General features: G+C 39.7%; 1 protein-coding gene across 2 annotated transcripts in view; it reads left to right on the top strand.

Moving 5' to 3' along the window:
* The first annotated feature begins 3909 nt into the window (after positions 1 to 3909).
* pinx1 (PIN2 (TERF1) interacting telomerase inhibitor 1) overlaps positions 3910 to 27612 on the top strand; it is a 62084-nt gene continuing 38381 nt past the window's right edge. For both annotated transcript variants that reach the window (XR_006079304.1, XM_042301108.1), the window contains exons 1-5: positions 3910 to 4066; positions 4785 to 4894; positions 5180 to 5272; positions 5568 to 5649; positions 9642 to 9740. Coding sequence is in view for 1 of the 2 variants with exons in the window: in XM_042301108.1 (XP_042157042.1) it covers positions 4048 to 4066; positions 4785 to 4894; positions 5180 to 5272; positions 5568 to 5649; positions 9642 to 9740 (403 nt within the window). In the remaining variant the exon portion in view is untranslated. The remainder of the gene's footprint in view (positions 4067 to 4784; positions 4895 to 5179; positions 5273 to 5567; positions 5650 to 9641; positions 9741 to 27612) is intronic.

The following is a 27612-nucleotide window of genomic DNA, read 5'->3' as shown; positions in this document are numbered from 1 at the left end:
CCTAACCCTATACTACCTAACACTATACTACCTAACCCTAACCCTATACTATCTAACCCTATACTACCTAACCCTATACTATCTAACCCTATACTCCCTAACCCTATACTACCTAACCCTATACTATCTAACCCTATACTATCTAACCCTATACTACCTAACCCTATACTATCTAACCCTATACTACCTAACCCTAACCCTATACTACCTAACCCTATACTATCTAACTATCTAATCCTATACTACCTAACCCTATACTACCTAACCCTATACTATCTAACCCTATACTATCTAACCCTATACTACCTAACCCTATACTACCTAACCCTATACTACCTAACCTTATACTATCTAACCCTATACTATCTAACCCTATACTACCTAACCCTATACTACCTAACCCTATACTATCTAACTATCTAATCCTATATTATCTAACCATATACTACCCAACCCTATACTATCTAACCCTATACTACCTAACCCTATACTATCTAACCCTATACTACCTAACCCTATACTACCTAACCCTATACTATCTAACCATATACTACCTAACCCTATACTACCTAACCCTATACTACCTAACCCTATACTACCTAACCCTATACTACCTAACCCTATACTACCTAACCCTATACTACCTAACCCTATACTATCTAACCCTATACTATCTAACCCTATACTACCTAACCCTATACTATCTAACCCTATACTACCTAACCCTATACTACCTAACCCTATACTATCTAACCATATACTACCTAACCCTATACTATCTAACCCTATACTACCTAACCCTATACTACCTAACCCTATACTACCTAACCCTATACTATCTAACCCTATACTATCTAACCCTATACTACCTAACCCTATACTATCTAACCATATACTATCTAACCCTATACTATCTAACCCTATACTACCTAACCCTATACTACCTAACCCTATACTATCTAACCATATACTACCTAACCCTATGTAATGCACTATTTTTGACCAGGGCCCAAATTATGCAAATGACACTCTATCACTAAATACATTGAATTGCTTATTTATTAACTTAGTTTCCAACTTGTTGTTTATGATTTATTAATAATGAACTGTCCATTGAGTATTCCTAACATTATAAACGCCTTCCTAATATGGAGTTGCAGCCCCCTTTGCCCTCAGAACAGCCTCAATTCGTCGGGGCATGGAGTCCACAAGGTGTGGAAAGCGTTCCACAGTGATGCTGGCCCCATGTTGACTCCGATGCTTCCCCACAGTTGTATCAAGTTGTCTGGATGTCCTTTGGGTGGTGGATCATTCTTGATACACACAGGAAACAGTTGAGCGTGAAAAACCCAGTAGCGTTGCAGTTCTTGACACTAACCTGTGCAGCTGGCACCTACTACCATACCCCGTTCAAAGGCACTTAAATATTTTGTCTTGTCCATTCACTCTTTGGAATGGCACACATATACAATCCAGGTCTCTATGGTCTCAAGGCTTAAATATCGTTCTTTAACCCGTCTCCTCCCCTTCATCTACACTGACTGACGTGGATTTAACTAAGGGATCATAACTTTCACCTGGATTCACTTGGTCAGTCTATGTGATGGAAAGAACGGTCTGGCTTAGAGTTAGGATTCTATCTTACACCATAGACTGACTCACCATAGACTGAAGAGCTGAGCTGCACTGAGTTGAGCTGCACTGAGTTGAGCTGCACTGAGTTGAGGTACACTGAGTTGAGGTACACTGAGTTGAGGTACACTGAGTTGAGGTACACTGAGCTGCACTGAGTTGAGCTGCACTGAGTTGAGGTACACTGAGCTGCACAGAGCTGCACTGAGTTGAGCTACACTGAGCTGCACTGAGTTGAGGTACACTGAGCTGCACAGAGCTGCACTGAGTTGAGCTACACTGAGCTGCACTGAGTTGAGGTACACTGAGCTGCACAGAGCTGCACTGAGTTGAGCTGCACTGAGTTGAGCTGCACAGAGCTGCACTGAGTTGAGCTGCACTGAGTTGAGCTGCACTGAGTTGAGCTGCACAGAGCTGCACTGAGTTGAGCTGCACTGAGTTGAGCTGCACTGAGTTGAGCTGCACTGAGTTGAGCTGCACAGAGCTGCACTGAGTTGAGCTGCACAGAGCTGCACTGAGTTGAGCTGCACTGAGTTGAGCTGCACTGAGCTGTAGAGTTGAGCTGCACTGAGTTGAGCTACAGTGAGTTGAGCTGCACTGAGTTGAGCTACACTGAGTTGAGCTGCACTGAGTTGAGCTGCACTGAGTTGAGCTGCACTGAGTTGAGCTGCACTGAGTTGAGCTGCACTGCTGCACTGAGTTGAGCTGCACTGAGTTGAGCTGCACTGAGTTGAGCTGCACTGAGTTGAGCTGCACTGAGTTGAGCTGCACTGAGTTGAGCTGCACTGAATTGAGCTTCACTGAGCTGCACTGAGTTGAGCTGCACTGAGTTGAGCTGCACTGAGTTGAGCTGCACTGAGTTGCACTGAGTTGAGCTGCACTGAGTTGAGCTGCACTGAGTTGCACTGAGTTGCACTGAGTTGAGCTGCACTGAGCTGCAATGAGTTGCACTGAGTTGCACTGAGCTGCACTTTTCAACAAATATAATTTGTTGATTGATGGTATCTGCTGGCAAGTCCCGTTACATAACAGAACATTAATATTAATTTGCACAGTAGCCAATAGTCGCTTCTCATAAGGTGCTCTCCATAGAATTACAATCCAGTAGCCCATACATTACAGTAGCCCATACATTACAGTAGCCTATAGCCCATTAGCCACACAATGTAAATGATTGTTGTGGGTTGAATCAACCAATTTAACCCATGTTTAAAGTGTCATCCTAGCCTACACAATGTATGCAACAGTTTCAACCTCCAGAGATTGGAATGATTCATGGTGTATGTGGGAGTTGTTTCTAGATAACGCGTATATTTATGGTATAATTTGTTGTATAAATTATAATTTTTTTCTTTTGCTGCTGCTGCAGGCTATTTACATTCTAGTCAAACCGTTATTTCAGCTTCTCGGCATTTACGATAGGTTTGAGCAAAGATAGTCTATTATAGTGACAAGATGGACAAGTGACCGCTTTAACAATGGAAACACTGTAGACTTCCTCAAAGATGAAAGGCAGGCAATGAGGAGGCGGAGATTAGGTGTGACCATTCTAGCCAATGAGAGGGCAGATACACGCGTGAACAACAGGCCATAGAGCTAGATAGAGGACTCATTTTTGTATCTGTGCCGTTGTAGTTTCTGTGACAGCACGGGCAGCACCATTGAGGCTATCAAAGTAGTCAATTTTGTTCAACTTCATTGGTCGATTGCTCCCAACTCATAGGAATTCCCACCCAGTTGACTACTTTAAAATGGTGGAAGCCCCAATGTCAACGTCCATGCTAAAACAGGTTATAGCCATGATGAGTCCTATCTATCTCCATCGCAGGCACAACGGCACGTTGCACGTTGCCTGAGTGTCACTGAACATTCATAACTGACACGTGCTGTTTCCATCAGGCCTGTCATTGTATTTTCTATCCAACATGAACTTCACTTGCATAAAAAGGTCAGATGGAAAGCTGTGTTGAGTAAAACTTGACCTCTTTCCCTCTGGTTTGATCCAGGCTATTCGGAATCTTTGGGATGTCCCTACCCCTCATTGAAGTTTACATTTAAAATAGTTTAGGTTATAGTTAACGTTGAGGGAGGGTATGGACGTCCCAAGGAGCCCAGATTGCACTGCAATTTGATAGGTAGAGTTATTTGTATAGCGACGCCTTGTCGCCACCTCGTGTTGTAAAAACACCATTTACACTTCGCTCGGGTAAAAAAAACAACAACATACATTTGTTATTAGAAGAGAGTAAAATAATCGATTGTAGCTATGTAGATAGCTAAATGACAATCGAAGTATTATGAATCCACAGTGTGTGCATTTAGTTCTCGACAGAGATGAAAAGTAGGTAACATTTTATACAGGCACTTTTAGAGCACCCTTTGCGGTCTTCCGTCAACGTGTTTAAAGACCCCATCATGTCCATGCTTGCAGAACGTAAGTGCTACTTCGAATGTTTTAGCCAAAATGTTGTGTTTCATACATTAGAGAAACAAAAAAAATACTTGGGTGTGTCATGTTGTCTGAAGAAGTCAACATCGATTTAGTGCAAGTTATGTCTTTTAAAAAGTGTCTCAGTACATATGTGCGGTTCGAAAGTCTGTCGAGCTAGCATAATGTTAGCATAATGCTAACCACAATCACATTTAATTACCGGCAACTAGCAAGTTACTAGTAAACCTCAACAACTCGACAACCTAAGTTAATAAATAACTTTTTTTTTTTTTTAGGGCCAAATGTGTTGGTATATTTACGGTGTCTTGTCTCATTTCTGATCATTACCAATGTGATTAGTTATATAATGTTGCGACCTTTTGACAGCCAGCTAACTAGTTCTGGTTGCTTTTTCCCCCGATGTTGTTTAGTGACTGGTTTTAATATACTATCGTTACTCACCGAAGTAAATATATCTTACTTGATTGAGTGCTGACTAACTTGTCTTTGTTGGCAATTTCTCAAGTTCAAGTGGTCAAATCCGACGCAAAAGCATGGATCAGATCTACAAGTGAGACCGATTTCGTTTTCTATACGCTACCTACCGCCGTTAGGTCCTTAATAACCAAGGCACTTGACAGCCTAAAATGTCCGTGCAAATGAACCAATAAAGTACGTATTGTATTATTTTTTAAATTCTAATATGGTTTGTTGTTTTTAGCCCGGAGAAAACAGAAGTGGTCTGTTGACCCGCGGAACAGCGCGTGGAGTAAAGACGAGTCCAAGTTCGGCCAGAAGATGCTGGAGCGAATGGGCTGGTCCAAGGGAAAGGTACTGTGGGATTTGTCTTAGCAAACCACTGATAAACTAACAGTATACTAGTGACGGTATGCCACTGTAGCTCTATCTCAAGACAATTCGTCTTCCTGGGCTTCCCTCCTTGCATCCTCTCTCCTCGCTTCCTTTTCAACTGTATTGGAGGAGATTGTCCAAGGTCCCACCCTCTCCAATGCGTTTGGAAAAGGAGGCGAGGAATCGAGGCGATACAAATTAAAGAGCCTGTATCTAACTGTTTGGGTGTCATTCGGGGATGACATGTTCATCTGTCTCTACCAGGGCCTGGGGAGAACTGAGCAGGGCTCCACAGAACACATCAAAGTCAAAGTGAAGAACAACCAGCTGGGGCTGGGAACCACTGCCAGCCACGAGGTGAGTGGACAACTGGCTTGTGTTCATTAAGGCACACTGTCAACAACTGTTTCCTTATGGGTGAAGTTCAGGGTTTTATTCATTAGTGCACATTGTAGCAAAACGTTTTTCAACAGAAAATGATCATTATCAAGTTCAGGTAGTCCTTTATAGTTCAAGTCAGTTTTTTTTTTTTTTTGGTTTCTAGTTGATACGACAATGAATACTCAAGACTGCAGTGATGTACAGTGTTTTATCAAGGAATGTGTCCTCCCAATTTATGTCCTAGTTTTGATCTAATTTGTTCTGTTTCCAGGACAACTGGATCGCCCATCAGGATGACTTTAACCAGCTCCTGGCAGACCTCAACAACTGCCATGGTCAAAACACTGCCAATGGTAAATACTCAGACAAACAGAAGGACAGAAGAATATACAACGTGCATTACTCTGTTCATAAACTCACTCGTCATATATGTGTGACCCACTAGGTGGTGCTGTTGTACCATTCAGGGGAAAGGTAGTGGCCCACATTTAGCAGATGTGATTGCGATTGTAGCAAAATGCTTGTGTTCCTAGCGCCAACGGTGCAGTAATATCTAACGATTCACAACAATTAAGAAATTTATAAATATTAGGACTAGCAATGTCAGTCCAGAGAGTGTGTGTACGTACGTGTTGGAATGTATAGACTAGAGGTCGACCGATTGTGATTTTTTTTTTTTACCGATTATTGGTGGCCCAAAAAAGCCGATCCCGTTTTAAATTTAAAAAAAAATGTTTTTTATATATATATATTAGATTTTAGATTTTTTATGTATTTGTAATAATGACAATTACAACAATACTGAATTAACACTTATTTTAACTTAATATAATACATCAATAAAATCAATTTAGCCTCAAATAAATAATGAAACATGTTCAATTTGGTTTAAATAATGCAAAAACAAAGTGTTGGAGAAGAAAGTAAAAGTGCAATATGTGCTATGTAAGAAAGCTAACGTTTCAGTTCCTTGCTCAGAACATGAGAACATATGAAAGCTGGTGGTTCCTTTTAACGTGAGTCTTCAATATTCCCAGGTAAGAGGTTTTAGGTTGTAGTTATTATAGCACTATTTCTTTCTCTACCATTTGTATTTCAATAACCTTTGACTACTGGATGTTCTTATAGGCACTTTAGTATTGCCAGTGTAACAGTATAGCTTCCGTCCCTCTCCTCGCTCCTCCCTGGGCTCGAACCAGGAACCATGCAGCCACCCTCGCAATTACCCATGGGGGGGAACAACTACTCCAAGTCTCAGAACGAGTGATGTTTAAAACGCTATTAGCGCGCACCCCGCTAACTAGCCAGCAATTCCACATCGGTTACACCAGCCTAATCTCGGGAGTTGATAGGCTTGAAGTCATAAACAGAGCAATGCTTGACGTACAACAAAGAACTGCTGGCAAAACGCAGGAAAGTGCTGTTTGAATGAATGTTTATGAGCCTGCTGCTGCCTACCACTGCTCAGTCAGACTGCTCTATCAAATCATAGGCTTAGTTATAACATAATAACACACAGAAATACGAGCCTTAGGTCATTAATATGGTCGAATCCGGAAACGATCATCTCAAAGACAAGACGTTTATTCTTTCAATGAAATACGGAACCGTTCTGTATTTTATCTAACGGGTGGCATCCATAAGTCTAAATATTGCTGTTACATTGCACAACCTTCAATGTTATGTCATAATTACGTAAAACTCTGGCAAATTAGGCGGCCCAAACTGTTGCATATACACTGACTCTGCATGCAATGAACGCAAGAGAAGTGACACAATTTCACCTGGTTAATATTGCCTGCTAACCTGGATTTCTTTTAGCTAAATATGCAGGTTTAAAAATATATGGAGCAACGATACGCACCGCATCGATTATATGCAACGCAGGACACGCTAGATAAACTAGTAATATCATCAACCATGTATAGTTAACTAGTGATTATGATTGTTTTTTATAAGAGAAGTTTAATGCTAGCTAGCAACTTACCTTGGCTTACTGCATTCTCGTAACAGGCAGGCTCCTCATGGAGTGCAATGAGAGGCAGGTGGTTAGAGCGTTGGACTAGTTAACTGTAAGGTTGCAAGATTGAATCCCCCGAGCAGACAAGGTGAAAATCTGTCGTTCTGCCCCTGAACAAGACAGTTAACCCACTGTTCCTAGGCCGTCATTGAAAATAAGAATTTTTCTTAACTGACTTGCCAAGTTAAATAAAGATTAAATAAAGGTGTAAAAAAAAAAAAAAAAAAAAAATTGGCCAAATAGGTTTCCAAAAATACAGATTTCCGATTGTTATGAAAACTTGAAATCGTCCCTAATTAATCGCTCACCCTCTAGTATATACATTACGGACAGTATGTAGATAGAAAATGTAGTATATCTGTAGGATAGAGTAGTGTACATACAGCAATAGGCCTTGACTAGATATGTACAGTATATACATATGAGTGGTCTAAGGCACTGCATCTCAGTGCTAGAGGCGTCACTACAGGCCCTGGTTCAAATCCAGGCTGTATCACATAGGGTTTGGCCAGGGTAGGCTGTCATTGTAAATAAGAATTTAACTGACTTGCCTAGTTTAAAATAAACAAATAGGGAGTAGTTACAGGGGAGAGGGGGATTTAACGTCTAATCCGAAACATGGCACCCTACACAGGGCAATGTCCCCAATCACTACCCTGGGGCATTGGGATATTTTATTTTAGACCAGTGGAAATAGTGTCTCCTACTGGCTGTCCAACACCACTTTCAGTAGCATCTGGTCTCCCATCCAGGGACCGACCAGGACCAACCCTGCTTAGCGTCAGAGGCAAGCCAACCGTGGGATATACTGCTGGAAAAGTGACCAGGTGTTCCATGATTATGTACATAGGGGGTTCTACTGTGCTATTGTAACATTTACAGGAACATTTACAGGAAAGATGTAGCCCACATGTAGCCCCAAATATCATTCACTGGGTAGTAGCCCACTAGGGGATGCTATTGCACCATTCACAGAAAGGTAGTTGAGGTTAAATGTCACTGTAAGACAATTGGTTTTCAATCTACTTTTAACTGGTCAATTGGGGGGGGTGCAGAGATGGATGAGAAGAGTGAGATTGTAGATTCCTTGGCACATGTTGACACCATTCATTACATAAAATAGTTAATATAAGCCATATTTAGCAGACGTGTGTATCTAAAGCCACGTACAGAAGCTAGTGTAGTTATGTTTCGTTAGACAAGCTAGAATGGTCGGCCAAAATATAGATTTCCGCCTAAATAGACATACCCAAACAAATGTATTTTTCATGAGATGGCCATAAAGAACTGGTAATGTTGCGTCGTTTTATAAAGGTCTGGAACTTTCTGTTAAGAAGAGGTGTAAATTGCTGAGGTGTCGTCACTTGTGAGAACACAAGCTCAAATATACAGTACAAATATTATGAAAATTTTAAAAAATTATAAGATTGTTTTTTCTCCCCTACTCAACAAAAGTGGCAATAGGGCTTGAAATGACAAATGCTCAAAAAAACAAAAACAACAACAAAAAAAATATATATATATATATATATATACACACACACACACACACACACACACACACACACACACACACACACACTTAGTGACAGTACAGTTGGCACTTTTTCATATACTGACAACATAGAAGAAAATTCTATATGTCCGCTGAGAGGCACAGAAACACCATTTAAATGTCTGCAAACTCATTACAGCTTGAATCACAAAGTGCTTTTGTACGTATGTGACCAAGAGAAAGTGCTTTTGTACGTATGTGACCAAGAGAAAGTGCTTTTGTACGTATGTGACCAAGAAAAAGTGCTTTTGTACGTATGTGACCAAGAGAAAGTGGCTTTGTTTCAATCCCATAAAATTACTTAGTATTTTTTTTTCCTGTGTTGATAGCTCCTAAATCTGACTGAGAACATCACGTTAAGATGAAACTACTACTACCACTCTCCTGTTTTCGTTTACTGTTGGCAAGCGCCACTGTGAGTTTCAGAGCAGACAGATGGGTCTTTCTGGCATTACAAGGACCGGGACTCTGTGATGTTCACAGAGCACTTTGTACACCAAAATGTCAGTCAGAACCGCTCAAAGTCAGGTAGCAGCGTAGCCTAGTGGTTAGAGCGTTGGACTTGTAACCGAAAGGTTGTCAGGTCGAATCCCCGAGCTGACAAGGTACAAATCTGTCGTTCTGCCTCCTGAACAGGCCGTCATTGTAAATAAGAATTTGTTCTTAACTGACTTGCCTGGTTAAATAAAGGTCAAATGAAAGAAAAATACATGTAGGAGACCTAACATCTAAGAGGTTAAAGGTTTTGATCGTTGCCATTTTGTTTGTAGAAGCCCCATCAGAGGAGAAACAGCAGGAGAAGTCCTTCAGCCTGGAGGAGAAGTCAAAGACGTCCAGGAAGAGGGTCCACTACATGAAGTTCACCAAAGGTTTTTATTCAATGTTTTATTTAACCAGAGAAGTCACTTTGAGATGGACATGGTTGCATCTGAAAAGGCATCCTAGTGATAACACTGATGGAGTGGCGTTTTCAACTCCGTTGTTTTCCTTCCCCACAGGGCCCTGGTCTAAAGTAGTGTACTATCTAGGGAATAGGGCTCTGGTCTAAAGTATAGCACTATATAGGGAATAGGGCCCTGGTCTAAAGTAGTGTACTATATAGGGAATAGGGCTCTGGTCTAAAATAGTGCACTATATAGGGAATAGGGCCCTTGTCTAAAATAGTGTACTGTACTATATAGGGAATATGGTGACATAGGGCCCTGGTCTAAAGTAGTGTACTATATAGGGAATATGGTGACATAGGGCTCTGGTCTAAAGTAGTGTACTATATAGGGAATAGGGTGCAATGTCAGACCCTGTCACGTGACAGTGAAATTGCCTGTGGTCCAGGAGGCTGAAGGTTACACGGGGGGGGTTACGATCCGACAGTACGAATCGCCACCTAATCATTTTTGCTCAAATGACGTTCTTCTTGCCATCTGAAAATAAAAAATGTTGTTGTTGTTTTGGTGACCACTGTGTCCTCTCCTTCAGTGTTGAACTAAGCATGTCGTCTAATTACGTTGCCAGGAAATAATCTAGGCCTACCTCTCATTAGTCGGTGCATGACGTCACGCACGTGTGCAGTTTGCCGAGACCTCCTGACTGATAGTCTCGTTGGAGTTGTTCGGCATTCAGAATGACTTGTAGATCAATGACCGGCAACATAATTAGACGACTTGCTTAGTCCAAAGGAAGGAGAGGAGACAGTGGTCCCAAAAGATGAGAGGTATTTTCAGGTAGAAAGAAAGTCATTTGAGAATGCGTTTGTGACCATGTTACGTCTTAGATCGGTTTAGTGTCTGGCAGACCGATACACTCATCTCTTAAACATTTGAACAGGAAACCGAAGCGTACCGTTATACAGCCCGACATATTATTCTGACATTAACGCAATTTCCAAACGTGTCCAGGCCCCAGTTATTTATCTGGACTTGATCTTTCGTGTTGTACTAAAATACATAGAAATATAGTGAATAGAACAGACAAATCATTGACTTGAATGGGGGGGGGGATTCTATTCATTCCATTTCTTCGCATTTAATCCGATCCGATATCTATTCGTATTTCGGCTAACTTAAACTGATCAGATGTCCAAAAGATGCAGGTTCTCAGAAGAATGACAACTCGCATTTCTTAACAATCCCGACCTTACAAAAACTATTTTTTATTTATTTATCAGACTAAAACATTGATAACATCAGAACACTGTTTTGAGCCCCTGCCAAGGAGGTTGAGAGCGGGGGGGGGGGGGTGGGGGGCGCTGAGTGGGACATTTTATTGAAGTAGTGAAAGAGCAAAGGGACGTTTGCGTCGGGATAAGAAGACCAAACAGCTAAGATAAATAAACATCTGCTGGACCTGCCGCTACCACGCCTCTGGGTTCCCAGACGGTTTTCCAGGCTCAAAGCCTTCAGGAGCAACTAGCTTCCCCCCCTAGCCTCTTCATGCGTCTCTCGTGCCTCCCCCAACCATCTCAAGCCCCAGTCCAGTCATGTTCCTAAAGTAAAGCTACCTCCCCTCCTCCCCCCCTAGACAGCTGTCTCAGGCCCCAGTCCAGTCATGTTCCTACAGCTACCTCCCCTCCAGTTGGTCGTCTCAGGCCCCAGTCCAGTCATGTTCCTACAGCTACCCCCTCCAGTTGGCCGTCTCAGGCCCCAGTCCAGTCATGTTCCTCAGCCACCCCCTAGACAGCTGTCTCAGGCCCCAGTCCAGTCATGTTCCTACAGCTACCTCCCCTCCAGTTGGTCGTCTCAGGCCCCAGTCCAGTCATGTTCCTACAGCTACCTCCCCAGTCCAGTCATGTTCCTACAGCCACCCCCCCCTCCAGTCATGTTCCTACAGCTACCTCCCCTCCAGTTGGTCGTCTCAGGCCCCAGTCCAGTCATGTTCCTACAGCCACCTCCCCCCAGTCCAGTTGGTCAGCTGTCTCAGGCCCCAGTCCAGTCATGTTCCTACAGCCACCCCCATAGACAGCTGTCTAGACAGCTGTCTCAGGCCCCAGTCCAGTCATGTTCCTACAGCTACAGCTACCCCCCAGGCCCCAGTCCAGTTGGTCGTCTCAGGCCCCAGTCCAGTCATGTTCCTTGGTCGTCTCAGGCCCCAGTCCAGTCATGTTCCTACAGCCTGTCTCAGGCCCCAGTCCAGTCATGTTCCTACAGCTACCCCCTCCAGTTGGTCGTCTCAGGCCCCAGTCCAGTCATGTTCCTACAGCTGTCTCAGGCCCCAGTCCAGTCATGTTCCTACAGCTACCTCCCCTCCAGTTGGTCGTCTCAGGCCCCAGTCCAGTCATGTTCCTACAGCCACCCCCCTAGACAGCTGTCTCAGGCCCCAGTCCAGTCATGTTCCTACAGCTACCTCCCCTCCAGTTGGTCGTCTCAGGCCCCAGTCCAGTCATGTTCCTACAGCTGTATCCTCTTCCTCCAGCAGGCTCCTGATAACACTGGTTATTTATTGCTTTAAACCTTTTCCCCTCCTGTCCTTGCTTTCAAAGCCTCCATCAGGCCTGCTCTCAAGACACACACACTAAACACTCCTGTGAGCGTGTCTGCGCGTGCGAGCGTGTCTGCGGACCAGCTAAGCTACTTTGCAACGACCCTGGTCCCAGATTTGTGACAGCGTTATCTAAACCTGTATATTTTCGACCTAAACCCACACCAGGAAGTAAAAGCAGGAAGTGTACCCTTCCATCTGTGCTGTGATTTGTTCAGGCAGCTCAACTGACACTTACAAAAAAAACATACAATCCGTTGCATGAGCCGCATCATTTGAATGAACATTCCAAAATGACCCTGGAAATGATTGCATCACAATACCAGGCAGCCATTGGAAATGTGCCCATGAGTTTCACCAGTCAAATTGCCACGGTTAGCGCTAGGTCGCTAATATACAGGTTAAGACAACGTTGTCACAAATCTGGGACCAGCGCTGTTGATAACTACCAGCTAACTAGCTTGTTCCTATTAAGAGCAAGAGGGGTGGGTAGCTGTGCATAATAATTTTTAAGCAGAATGTTTGTATGATTTGGCATATTAAAGACTTAAAAGACTATCGAAGCCATCCATCCAACCTATTTATTCAGATCTGGCAGTTCAAAGACAATCCATTGGGCCTAGTTATTGTTCATTAGCAACCTACTTTTTAGTTTGTGTGCCTATTTTTATTTGACATTTTACGCATGACCTAAAACTAGAACTGCCTTTTGGGTGTCAAGGGAATGTAAAAAATTTTTTTTTTTTAATTTGAAGCCGCAATAAAGCTGCAGTCTTTTAAAGCTGCCACCCGACCAAATTCACATAGAAATGTGAGTTTTTAGATCCGTCACTCCATTGAGCCTAAGAAGCGGTAGATCTGTTCTATATGCTCTATTTCTATGCTTCCCATTAAGTTTCGTTTTTTTTTTTTTTGTGTGCTTCTTTTTAACTTTTGGTTTTTGTACACCGGCTTCAAACAGCTGAAAATATAATATTTTTAGTTAGTGAAAAGATATTTGACAGAGGTTTAGATGGTACGGCGATTCTGTACACTTTGATGAGGCAAACTAATAACAACTTTTACAACCAGGAAATAGCTGAGAGATTTCTGCGTATTGCACCTTTAAAAAATATATATATATTTTAATGACATTCTACTTGTCCAAAATGATGTGAGACAAACTTTTCGTTCCTTGTATTAATGACAGTGTTTCAATATAAGAAGTGTTTACCTGTGAAATTAGACATTGATCTTGACCCCTGAAACAATCAGGAGATTCAGATTTAGGGAGGGGGGGAGGGGTGACGGTCAAGTGAACAGCTGTTGTATTTATTATGGATCCACATTAAGCAGCTACTCTTCCTGGAGTCCAGCAAAGTTAAGGCAGTTTAGGCACAAGGTTTTTCTAGAGGGTTTTGACGTCTCGTACATTACGAAAAGGATAGTCCAAAACTATACAGGCTCATTCCACTGTTATGGTCTTGTGAGTCTCTGATGCATCTTTTTTTTGGAATGGAAATGGGAACCAATGGGAGAGATGGACAAATACTATAATATTTTCATAAACCACACGGACTACATTCTCATTCTTAATTATCACGACATGAGGAGAGTATCGAAAATAGTTTTAAAAGATGCCCTTTGACTTAAAGCTGATCCTCGGGTTGATCTTTAATAGAATAGCCTACACAGTCAAATTAAAATGTGGTATTCTGTTCTTTTGTAATGGCCTACATTTTCCGTATTATAATGAGACTAAATGAAACGACATAGGACAAATGGATTTTGTAATGTTGTCCTATATTATATTTACTTAGACTGTTAAAATGTAGAGCAGGAAATGGCAGACATTTTATATAAACGTTGGATTTGCGTGGTCCAAATTTTCATAATAATTTTTGTTTTATAGATGTTTTCTGTTGGTAAGCCTACCCATGTCTTTCCTCCAATGGGAAAGCCTGCTCTCTCCTCCAATGGGAAAGCCTGCTCTCTCCTCCAATGGGAAAGCCTGCTCTCTCCTCCAATGGGAAAGCCTGCTCTCTCCTCCAATGGGAAAGCCTGCTCTCTCCTCCAATGGGAAAGCCTGCTCTCTCCTCCAATGGGAAAGCATGCTCACTGATGTCAATACCAAAGCTGATAATTGTGCCTTGATTTGAATCTGGAATTCTGTGAATAATGATGACTGAGAGCCCAGTGTGGCCCAGTAGAGCCCTTTAGTCAGAGGCTGTTGGTACCTTTCTGTCTCTATATAAATCACAACGGTTCCATTTTCTAATAATTTGACAGTCGGTTTTAACTGAAACGTCGAGCCTTTTACCAGATGTTTTTCCCACCACATTAAATGTTTCATTTTCAGAACTTATTATTATTATTTTTTACCTTTTATTTAACTAGGGCAAGTCAGTTAAGAACAAATTCTTCTTTTCAATGACTGCCTAGGAACAGTGGGTTAACTGCCTGTTCAGGGGCAGAACGACAGATTTGTACCTTGTCAGCTTGGGGGTTTGAACTTGTAACCTTCCGGTTACTTGTCCAATGCTCTAACCACCCTGCCGCCCGATCAAATTATATATATATATATAATATTCTGAATTGGTCATATAAAGAACAGCTATACATGATTTAATGAAAAGCAGCAAACATGTTGTTTCCCGTTCTTTAGTAAAAGACTCAGACAACAGGCTAAACAGCTGGCTTCACAGTTCCCCTGCCAAATAGGCCTACAAGAGAAGTCAACGTGTCTCCACGAAGTTGATAAGGGGGTCTGTGCACCGCTTAGTACCTTCCCTTTTGCTCAACAAAAAAGACACGTGTGAGTGTGAGACCTAGACTAAAATCACACCCTATTTCCCTATGTAGTACACTGCGTTTGGGCCCATTAGCCCTGCCCTGGTCAAAGAATGGTCACTGTATAGGGCAAAGGGTGCTATTTGGGACGTAGCCCCTTAGTTGAGATAAAGAAAAAGATTTATCGTTTTCTATTTTTCCTTTCTTAAATGTTTCAACATCATGGCAGGATCTATTGTTAGGCAGGTACTGCAGGTTGCCAAGGTAGTGTTATGGAATACCTAGTGGGTGCCAAGGTCACTGTCGATATGGAAACAGCTGAATGCCAATCAGAGTGACTCCTGCCAAAAAAAAAAAGATTAGCCAATCACCATGGCTTTAAACCACTCAGCCAATCACCATGGGTTTACCCCTAGACAGATGGACTAATCTGACAACTAACAAATTCATGGCCAGATGAAGAGAAGCCTTTTATTTAACAAGTCAGTTAAGATCAAATTCTTATTTATAACGATGGCCTATAAACTGCCTGTTCAGGGGGCAGAACGACAGATTTTTACCTTGTCAGCTCGGGGATTCGATCCAGCAACCTTGCGGTTTACTAGCTCTATGCTCTCAGCCAGGCCAGGTCAGGTGAAGCCATCTTAGTCCCGCTAACACCTTACATGGTGAATAGGGTGTTATTTTAGGATGGAGCCCAGGTGTTGTCACATTTTAACACGAAGACAGTGTGCGGCTGGAGAGAGTTGTGTTCTTAATAAGGATTCCTTTAATTGAATTAATAATCCACAGAATCCAGAAGGGAATTTTCAGAGAGCTTACCATACTTGGCGATTTTTTTATTTTAATTTTACTAGGCAAGTCAGTTAGGAACAAATTCTTATTTTCAATGATGGCCTAGGAACAGTGGGTTAACTGCCTGTTCAGGGGCAGAACGACAGATTTGTCAGCTCGGGGGTTTGAACTCTCAACCTTCCGGTTACCAGTCCAACACTCTAACCACTAGGCTACCCTGCCGCCCCGATACGATATGTATTGCGATTCGATGTTCCAAACTTATAGCTTACCATTTGTCTTCTGCAGAGGGACGAGAGCCATGAGAAAATGAGTCGACAATCATGGAAATAAAAGTGCTCGAAAACTAATTGGTTTCCTATTTTTTAAATTTTTATAATTAAATTTAAAATCCTCTGGCCTCCATTGATTTTAGTTTTCCTAATTCTAATTCCTACAAGGGTTAAACTCCAATAACCTTTAAACGGATTGCGATCGAGACATGAGGTTTGGACCATTTTGGTTTTCATAGAGGATTATTTATAAACATTATTATTGGACACACTACTTCGCTACGCATCCGTGGGGTTTAAGGAGGATACGTGGGTATAGTGTATAGCCTCCACTACAACACTGTGTGTCTGTCAACTAGGCAGCCAGGCCAGGTCAGGTGAAGCCAGGTCAGGTGAAGCCAGGTCAGGTGAAGCCAGGCCAGGTGAAGCCAGGTCAGGTGAAGCCAGGCCAGGTGAAGCCAGGCCAGGTGAAGCCAGGCCAGGTGAAGCCAGGCCAGGTGGAGCCAGGCCAGGTGAAGCCAGGTCAGGTGAAGCCAGGTCAGGTGAAGCCAGGCCAGGTGAATCCAGGCCAGGCCAGGTGAAGCCAAGCCAGGCCAGGCCAGGTGAAGCCAAGCCAGGCCGGGCCAGGTGAAGCCAAGCCAGGCCGGGCCAGGTGAAGCCAAGCCAGGCCGGGCCAGGTGAAGCCAAGCCAGGCCGGGCCAGGTGTTGCCAGGCCGGGCCAGGTGAAGCCAAGCCAGGTCAGGTGAAGCCAGGCCAGGTCAGGTGAAGCCAGGCCAGGTCAGGTGAAGCCAGGCCAGGTCAGGTGAAGCCAGGCCAGGTCAGGTGAAGCCAGGCCAGGTCAGGTGAGGTCAGTACTGCAGTTACACTCTTATATCAGTCACCTCCACAGCCTGACAGCTGATAAATGGTTGGACAAATGATAAAAGTGGGTTACTGGTTTATGCTGTGGGGTCGGACACACTAGGCCTGGAGCTGGAGTGTGTCCTAAATGGCCTGTGCAGCAGAGAGCCTGGGTCTGGGCAGAGGAGAGGAGTGGCCGCTGCCTTTCTCAGCTAACGAAGGCCATCAATCCCGAACAGGGACAAGACATCAATAACATCAGACCAGAGAGACAGCTTTTTGAAGCCAGGGAGTGTAGTCATAAAGAATCTCTCCGTAGCCTGTGGGCTCAGATACACTGTGCCTGGATGTGAGTAGAGGCTGGGTTGATATAGCAGAGACGCGCCGGTACCTTTCCCCACAAATGAAACGAAGGCCATCGATCCTGAACACTGGGTTGAACCATGAGGGAGAGCAGTCCAGCTAGGACAATCCAGCCCAGCTCAGCCAGGACAGGGCATCAACAACAGACCAGCAAGATAAGTTTTGCTACTGTAGGCAGCGTTAGCTAGCGCTAGTTCAGATGTAACTGCTGGTATTTTTCATCCTATAGATTGTTCTCCATCTTTTTAAAAAGTGAGCCAACATGTTTTCAGGTCTTTTTTCTCTCCGTGAATGTGAACAAAATGTTTTGAACATCAAATTTGAAATCACAGTAACGAATCACACTACATATAGAATCACACTACATATAGAATCACACTACATATAGAATCACACTACATATAGAATCACACTACATATAGAATCACACTGCATATAGAATCACACTGCATATAGAATCACACTACATATAGAATCACACTACATATAGAATCACACTGCATATAGAATCACACTACATATAGAATCACACACTACATATAGAATCACACTACATATAGAATCACACTACATATAGAATCAGAATCACACTACATATAGAATCACACTACATATAGAATCACACTACATATAGAATCACACTACATATAGAATCACACTAGAATCACACTACATATAGAATCACACTACATATAGAATCACACTACATATAGAATCACACTACAATCACACTACATATAGAATCACACTACATATAGAATCACACTACATATAGAATCACACACACTACATATAGAATCACACTACATATAGAATCACACTACATATAGAATCACACTACATATAGAATCACACTGCATATAGAATCACACTGCATATAGAATCACACTACATATAGAATCACACTGCATACACTAGAATCACACTGCATATAGAATCACACTGCATATAGAATCACACTACATATAGAATCACACTACATATAGAATCACACTGCATATAGAATCAGAATCACACTGAATCATATAGAATCACACTACATATAGAATCACACTACATATAGAATCACACTACATATAGAATCATGAGAATCACACTACATATAGAATCACACTACATATAGAATCACACTACATATAGAATCACACTACATATAGAATCACACTACATATAGAATCACACTACATATAGAATCACACTACATATAGAATCACACTACATATAGAATCACACTACATATAGAATCACACTGCATATAGAATCACACTGCATATAGAATCACACTACATATAGAATCACACTACATATAGAATCACACTACATATAGAATCACGAGAATCACACTACATATAGAATCACACTGCATATAGAATCACACTACATATAGAATCATGAGAATCACACTACATATAGAATCACACTACATATAGAATCACACTACATATAGAATCACACTACATATAGAATCACACTGCATATAGAATCACACTGCATATAGAATCACACTACATATAGAATCATGAGAATCACACTACATATAGAATCACACTACATATAGAATCACACTACATATAGAATCATGAGAATCACACTACACTACTAGAATCATGAGAATCACACTACATATAGAATCACACTACATATAGAATCATGATATAGAATCACACTACATATAGAATCACACTACATATAGAATCACACTGCATATAGAATCACACTGCATATAGAATCACACTGCATATAGAATCACACTGCATATAGAATCACACTGCATATAGAATCACACTGCATATAGAATCACACTGCATATAGAATCACACTACATATAGAATCACACTGCACACTATATAGAATCACACTACATATAGAATCACACTACATATAGAATCACACTGCATATAGAATCACACTGCATATAGAATCACACTACATATCACACTGCATATAGAATCACACTACATATAGAATCACAGAATCACACTACATATAGAATCACACTGCATATCAGAATCACACTGCATATAGAATCACACTACATATAGAATCACACTACATATAGAATCACACTACATATAGAATCACACTACATATAGAATCACACTACATATAGAATCACAAGAATCACACTACATATAGAATCACACTACATATAGAATCACACTGCATATAGAATCACGAGAATCACACTACATATAGAATCACACTGCATATAGAATCACACTACATATAGAATCACACTACATATAGAATCACATATAGAATCACACTACATATAGAATCACGAGAATCACACTACATATAGAATCACACTGCATATAGAATCACACACACTACATATAGAATCACACTACATATAGAATCACACTACATATAGAATCACACACTACATATAGAATCACACTACATATAGAATCACACTACATATAGAATCACACTACATATAGAATCACACTACATATAGAATCACAGAATCACACTACATATAGAATAGAATCACACTACATATAGAATCACACTGAGAATCACACTACATATAGAATCACACTACATATAGAATCACACTACATATAGAATCACGAGAATCACACTACATATAGAATCACACTACATATAGAATCATGAGAATCACACTACATATAGAATCACACTACATATAGAATCACACTACATATAGAATCATGAGAATCACACTACATATAGAATCACACTACATATAGAATCATGAGAATCACACTACATATAGAATCACACTACATATAGAATCACACTACATATAGAATCACACTACATATAGAATCACACTACATATAGAATCACACTACATATAGAATCACACTACATATAGAATCATGAGAATCACACTACATATAGAATCACACTACATATAGAATCACACTACATATAGAATCACACTACATATAGAATCACACTGAATCATATAGAATCACACTGCATATAGAATCACACTACATATAGAATCACACTGCATATAGAATCACACTGCATATAGAATCACACTATAGAATCACACTACATATAGAATCACACTGCATATAGAATCACACTACATATAGAATCACACTACATATAGAATCACACTACATATAGAATCATAGAATCACACTACATATAGAATCATGAGAATCACACTACATATAGAATCACACTACATATAGAATCACACTACATATAGAATCACACTACATAGAATCATGAGAATCACACTACATATAGAATCACACTACATATAGAATCACACTACATATAGAATCACACTGCATATAGAATCACACTGCATATAGAATCACACTGCATATAGAATCACACTACATATAGAATCACACTGCATATAGAATCACACTGCATATAGAATCACACTATAGAATCACACTGCATATAGAATCACACTGCATATAGAATCACACTACATATAGAATCACACTACATATAGAATCACACTACATATAGAATCACACTACATATAGAATCACACTATAGAATCATATAGAATCACACTGCATATAGAATCACACTACATATAGAATCACACTACATATAGAATCACAAGAATCACACTACATATAGAATCACTACATATAGAATCACACTACATATAGAATCACACTACATATAGAATCATGAGAATCACACTACATATAGAATCACACTACATATAGAATCACACTACATATAGAATCACACTACATATAGAATCACACTACATATAGAATCACACTACATATAGAATCATGAGAATCACACTACATATAGAATCACACTACATATAGAATCACACTACATATAGAATCACACTACATATAGAATCATGAGAATCACACTACATATAGAATCACACTACATATAGAATCACACTACATATAGAATCACACTACATATAGAATCACACTGCATATAGAATCACACTACATATAGAATCACACTACATATAGAATCATGAGAATCACACTACATATAGAATCACACTACATATAGAATCACACTACATATAGAATCATGAGAATCACACTACATATAGAATCATGAGAATCACACTACATATAGAATCACACTACATATAGAATCATGAGAATCACACTACATATAGAATCACACTACATATAGAATCACACTGCATATAGAATCACACTGCATATAGAATCACACTGCATATAGAATCACACTGCATATAGAATCACACTGCATATAGAATCACACTGCATATAGAATCACACTGCATATAGAATCACACTACATATAGAATCACACTGCATATAGAATCACACTACATATAGAATCACACTACATATAGAATCACACTGCATATAGAATCACACTGCATATAGAATCACACTACATATAGAATCACACTACATATAGAATCACAGAATCACACTACATATAGAATCACACTGCATATAGAATCACACTGCATATAGAATCACACTACATATAGAATCACACTACATATAGAATCACACTACATATAGAATCACACTACATATAGAATCACACTACATATAGAATCACAAGAATCACACTACATATAGAATCACACTACATATAGAATCACACTGCATATAGAATCACGAGAATCACACTACATATAGAATCACACTGCATATAGAATCACACTACATATAGAATCACACTACATATAGAATCACACTACATATAGAATCACACTGCATATAGAATCACGAGAATCACACTACATATAGAATCACACTGCATATAGAATCACGAGAATCACACTACATATAGAATCACACTACATATAGAATCACACTACATATAGAATCACGAGAATCACACTACATATAGAATCACACTACATATAGAATCACACTACATATAGAATCACGAGAATCACACTACATATAGAATCACACTACATATAGAATCACGAGAATCACACTACATATAGAATCACACTACATATAGAATCATGAGAATCACACTACATATAGAATCACACTACATATAGAATCACACTACATATAGAATCATGAGAATCACACTACATATAGAATCACACTACATATAGAATCACACTACATATAGAATCACACTACATATAGAATCACACTACATATAGAATCACACTACATATAGAATCACGAGAATCACACTACATATAGAATCACACTACATATAGAATCACACTACATATAGAATCACACTACATATAGAATCACACTACATATAGAATCACACTACATATAGAATCATGAGAATCACACTACATATAGAATCACACTACATATAGAATCACACTACATATAGAATCATGAGAATCACACTACATATAGAATCACACTACATATAGAATCACACTACATATAGAATCACACTACATATAGAATCACACTACATATAGAATCACACTGCATATAGAATCACACTACATATAGAATCACACTGCATATAGAATCACACTACATATAGAATCACACTACATATAGAATCACACTGCATATAGAATCACACTACATATAGAATCACACTACATATAGAATCACACTACATATAGAATCACACTACATATAGAATCACACTACATATAGAATCATGAGAATCACACTACATATAGAATCACACTACATATAGAATCACACTACATATAGAATCACACTACATATAGAATCATCACACTACATATAGAATCACACTACATATAGAATCACACTACATATAGAATCACACTGCATATAGAATCACACTGCATATAGAATCACACTGCATATAGAATCACACTACATATAGAATCACACTGCATATAGAATCACACTGCATATAGAATCACACTACATATAGAATCACACTGCATATAGAATCACACTGCATATAGAATCACACTACATATAGAATCACACTACATATAGAATCACACTACATATAGAATCACACTACATATAGAATCACACTACATATAGAATCACACTGCATATAGAATCACACTACATATAGAATCACACTACATATAGAATCACAAGAATCACACTACATATAGAATCACACTACATATAGAATCACACTACATATAGAATCACACTGCATATAGAATCATGAGAATCACACTACATATAGAATCACACTACATATAGAATCACACTACATATAGAATCATGAGAATCACACTACATATAGAATCACACTACATATAGAATCACACTACATATAGAATCACACTACATATAGAATCACGAGAATCACACTACATATAGAATCACACTACATATAGAATCACACTACATATAGAATCACGAGAATCACACTACATATAGAATCACACTACATATAGAATCACACTACATATAGAATCACACTACATATAGAATCACACTGCATATAGAATCACACTGCATATAGAATCACACTACATATAGAATCACACTACATATAGAATCACACTGAATCACACTATAGAATCACACTGCATATAGAATCACGCTACATATAGAATCACACTACATATAGAATCACACTACATATAGAATCACACTACATATAGAATCACACTACATATAGAATCACACTACATATAGAATCACACTGCATATAGAATCACACTACATATAGAATCACACTGCATATAGAATCACACTACATATAGAATCACACTACATATAGAATCACACTACATATAGAATCACACTACATATAGAATCATGAGAATCACACTACATATAGAATCACACTACATATAGAATCACACTATAGAATCACACTATAGAATCACACTACATATAGAATCACACTACATATAGAATCACACTGCATATAGAATCACACTGCATATAGAATCACACTGCATATAGAATCACACTGCATAGAATCACACTGCATATAGAATCACACTGCATATAGAATCACACTGCATATAGAATCACACTGCATATAGAATCACACTACATATAGAATCACACTACATATAGAATCACACTACATATAGAATCATGAGAATCACACTACATATAGAATCATGAGAATCACACTACATATAGAATCACAATACATATAGAATCACACTACATATAGAATCACACTACATATAGAATCACGAGAATCACACTACATATAGAATCACACTACATATAGAATCACACTACATATAGAATCACACTGCATATAGAATCACACTACATATAGAATCACACTACATATAGAATCACACTACATATAGAATCACACTACATATAGAATCATGAGAATCACACTGCATATAGAATCACACTACATATAGAATCACACTACATATAGAATCACACTACATATAGAATCACACTACATAGAATCACACTGCATATAGAATTACACTGCATATAGAATCACACTGCATATAGAATCACACTACATATAGAATCATGAGAATCACACTACATATAGAATCATGAGAATCACACTACATATAGAATCACACTACATATAGAATCATGAGAATCACACTACATATAGAATCACACTACATATAGAATCACACTACATATAGAATCACGAGAATCACACTACATATAGAATCACACTACATATAGAATCACACTACATATAGAATCACACTACATATAGAATCACGAGAATCACACTACATATAGAATCACACTACATATAGAATCACACTGCATATAGAATCACACTACATATAGAATCACACTACATATAGAATCATGAGAATCACACTACATATAGAATCACACTACATATAGAATCACACTACATATAGAATCACACTACATATAGAATCACACTGCATATAGAATCACACTACATATAGAATCACACTACATATAGAATCACACTACATATAGAATCACACTGCATATAGAATCACACTACATATAGAATCACACTACATATAGAATCACACTACATATAGAATCACAAGAATCACACTACATATAGAATCACACTACATATAGAATCACACTACATATAGAATCACAATGCATATAGAATCACACTACATATAGAATCACACTGCATATAGAATCATGAGAATCACAATGCATATATCTGCACAAGTATGGTGATGAGAGAGACCACAAAAAATCAAAGTAAACTTCAATGCTATTTGGCTCTAAACAGACAGTACATGGTGGCAGACTATCTGACCACTGTGACTGATAGAAAACGGAGGGAAACACTGACTAGGTACAGACTCAGTGAGCACAGTCTGGCTATAGAGACCGGTCGTCACAGACAAACCTGGCTGCCCAGAGAGGACAGTCTGGCTATAGAGACCGGTCGTCACAGACCAACCTGGCTGCCCAGAGAGGACAGTCTGGCTATAGAGACCGGTCGTCACAGACCAACCTGGCTGCCCAGAGAGGACAGTCTGGCTATAGAGACCGGTCGTCACAGACCAAACCTGGCTGCCCAGAGAGGACAGTCTGGCTATAGAGACCGGTCGTCACAGACAAACCTGGCTGCCCAGAGAGGACAGTCTGGCTGCCCAGACAAACCTGGCTGCCCAGAGACAGTCTGGCTATAGAGACCGGTCGTCAGAGACAAACCTGGCTGCCCAGAGAGGACAGTCTGGCTATAGAGATTGGTCGTCACAGACAAACCTGGCTACCCAGGGAGGACAGACTGGCTATAGAGATTGGTCGTCACAGACAAACCTGGCTGCCCAGAGAGGACAGGCTGTGCTCACTCTGCACCAGGGGAGAGGTAGAGACAGAGCTGCATTTCCTATTACACTGTGACAAATACTCAGACCTAAGAGAATATTTATTTCCCAAAATTATAATTCAATACAAAGAATTTGAAACTATAAAAGATGAAGAAAAAATCTAATATTTATTGGGTGAAAAGCCAGAATGTGCAGTTTTGTCAGCCAAATACCGTGGGGAAAACAAGTATTTGATACACTGCGGATTTTGCAGGTTTTCCTACTTACAAAGCATGTAGAGGTCTGTAATTTGTTATCATAGGTACACTTCAACTGTGAGAGACGGAATTTAAAACAAAAATTAATCAATTTGCATATTTAATTTGCATTTTATTGCATGACATAAGTATTTGATCAGAATTTTTGCAAGAAAAAACAAAACAATTGTTGACTAAATGAGGAAAATGCTATAAATTGAATAGGACTAAGTGTATTCTGAAAGATTTAGACTTTGAAGATTGTAATAAATAGTGCGGTGATGTCATACAAACAAGCCAAACACCCGTTCAAATGTGCACTTCACATTTCCATATCATAAAACACTGATGACGGGGCATCATACCCCGGGTTATTATTATATTATACCCCGGGTCATACCCCGGGTTATTCTGAGCAGAATGAGCCTGTTTGTCTACTGCGAAGAACATTTGTAGCACCACACACACACACACACCTGAATGCCAGAGGAGGATTGGCCGTCCCTCAGAGCCTGGTTCCTCTCTAGGTTTCTTCCTAGGTTCCTGCCTTTCTAGGGAGTTTTTCCTAGCCACAGTGCTTCTACATCTGCATTGTTTGCTGTTTGGGGTTTTAGGCTGGGTTTCTGTACAGCTCTTTGTGACATCGGCTGATGTACGAAGGGCTTTATAAATACGTTTGATTGACTATGACCTTTCTATGCGCATCGCAATTGATGTTTCCCGGAATTGTATTGTGAAATCCGAACACTATCGTATTTTATAACTTCGCTAGTCATGTTGGCAGTGGAACAAGCTTTCAAATGATGCCCAACTGACCCAGATAGCAATTTATTATGGACTGTTTTTTGGGATTTTTTATTTCATTTTTATTTAACCTTTATTTGAGGACGGTGCTCCACATCAACATATTTTTCAACCAGCACAGGCTTCATAAAATCACAAATGGTGATTTAAATAAATCACTTTGTTTGCAATCCAAAGGGTCCCAGCTACAACATGAACAGTTGTTTTGTTAGATAAAATCCTTCTTCCCAAAAAGTTTACTTGGCGCCATCAGTTTCAGTAATCCACTCGTTCAACATGCAGATAAAGGAGTCCAAAAAGCTACCGCTAAACTTTGAAACAAGTCAAACTACGTTTCTATCTAATCCTCAGGTATCCTAAAATGTAAATTAACTATAATATTTTATACGGAAAGAAGTATTTTCAATAGAAAAGTAAAATTAGTAAGCGCACGTCCTCTTCACTGCGCGCCAACAAGACTGATTTTCAACCGGGAGTCTTTGTACCAAAACATCTTCAAAACTCATTTTTGAAGAAACAAGCCTGAAACAATGAACAAATACTGTTGACATCTAGTGGA

This window comes from Oncorhynchus tshawytscha, linkage group LG18 (assembly GCF_018296145.1).
Source record: "Oncorhynchus tshawytscha isolate Ot180627B linkage group LG18, Otsh_v2.0, whole genome shotgun sequence".
In the NCBI taxonomy this organism is placed as follows: Eukaryota; Metazoa; Chordata; class Actinopteri; order Salmoniformes; family Salmonidae; genus Oncorhynchus; species Oncorhynchus tshawytscha.
Note: the sequence above shows the minus strand (reverse complement) of the source record. Positions and strands in the feature narration are given on the sequence as shown.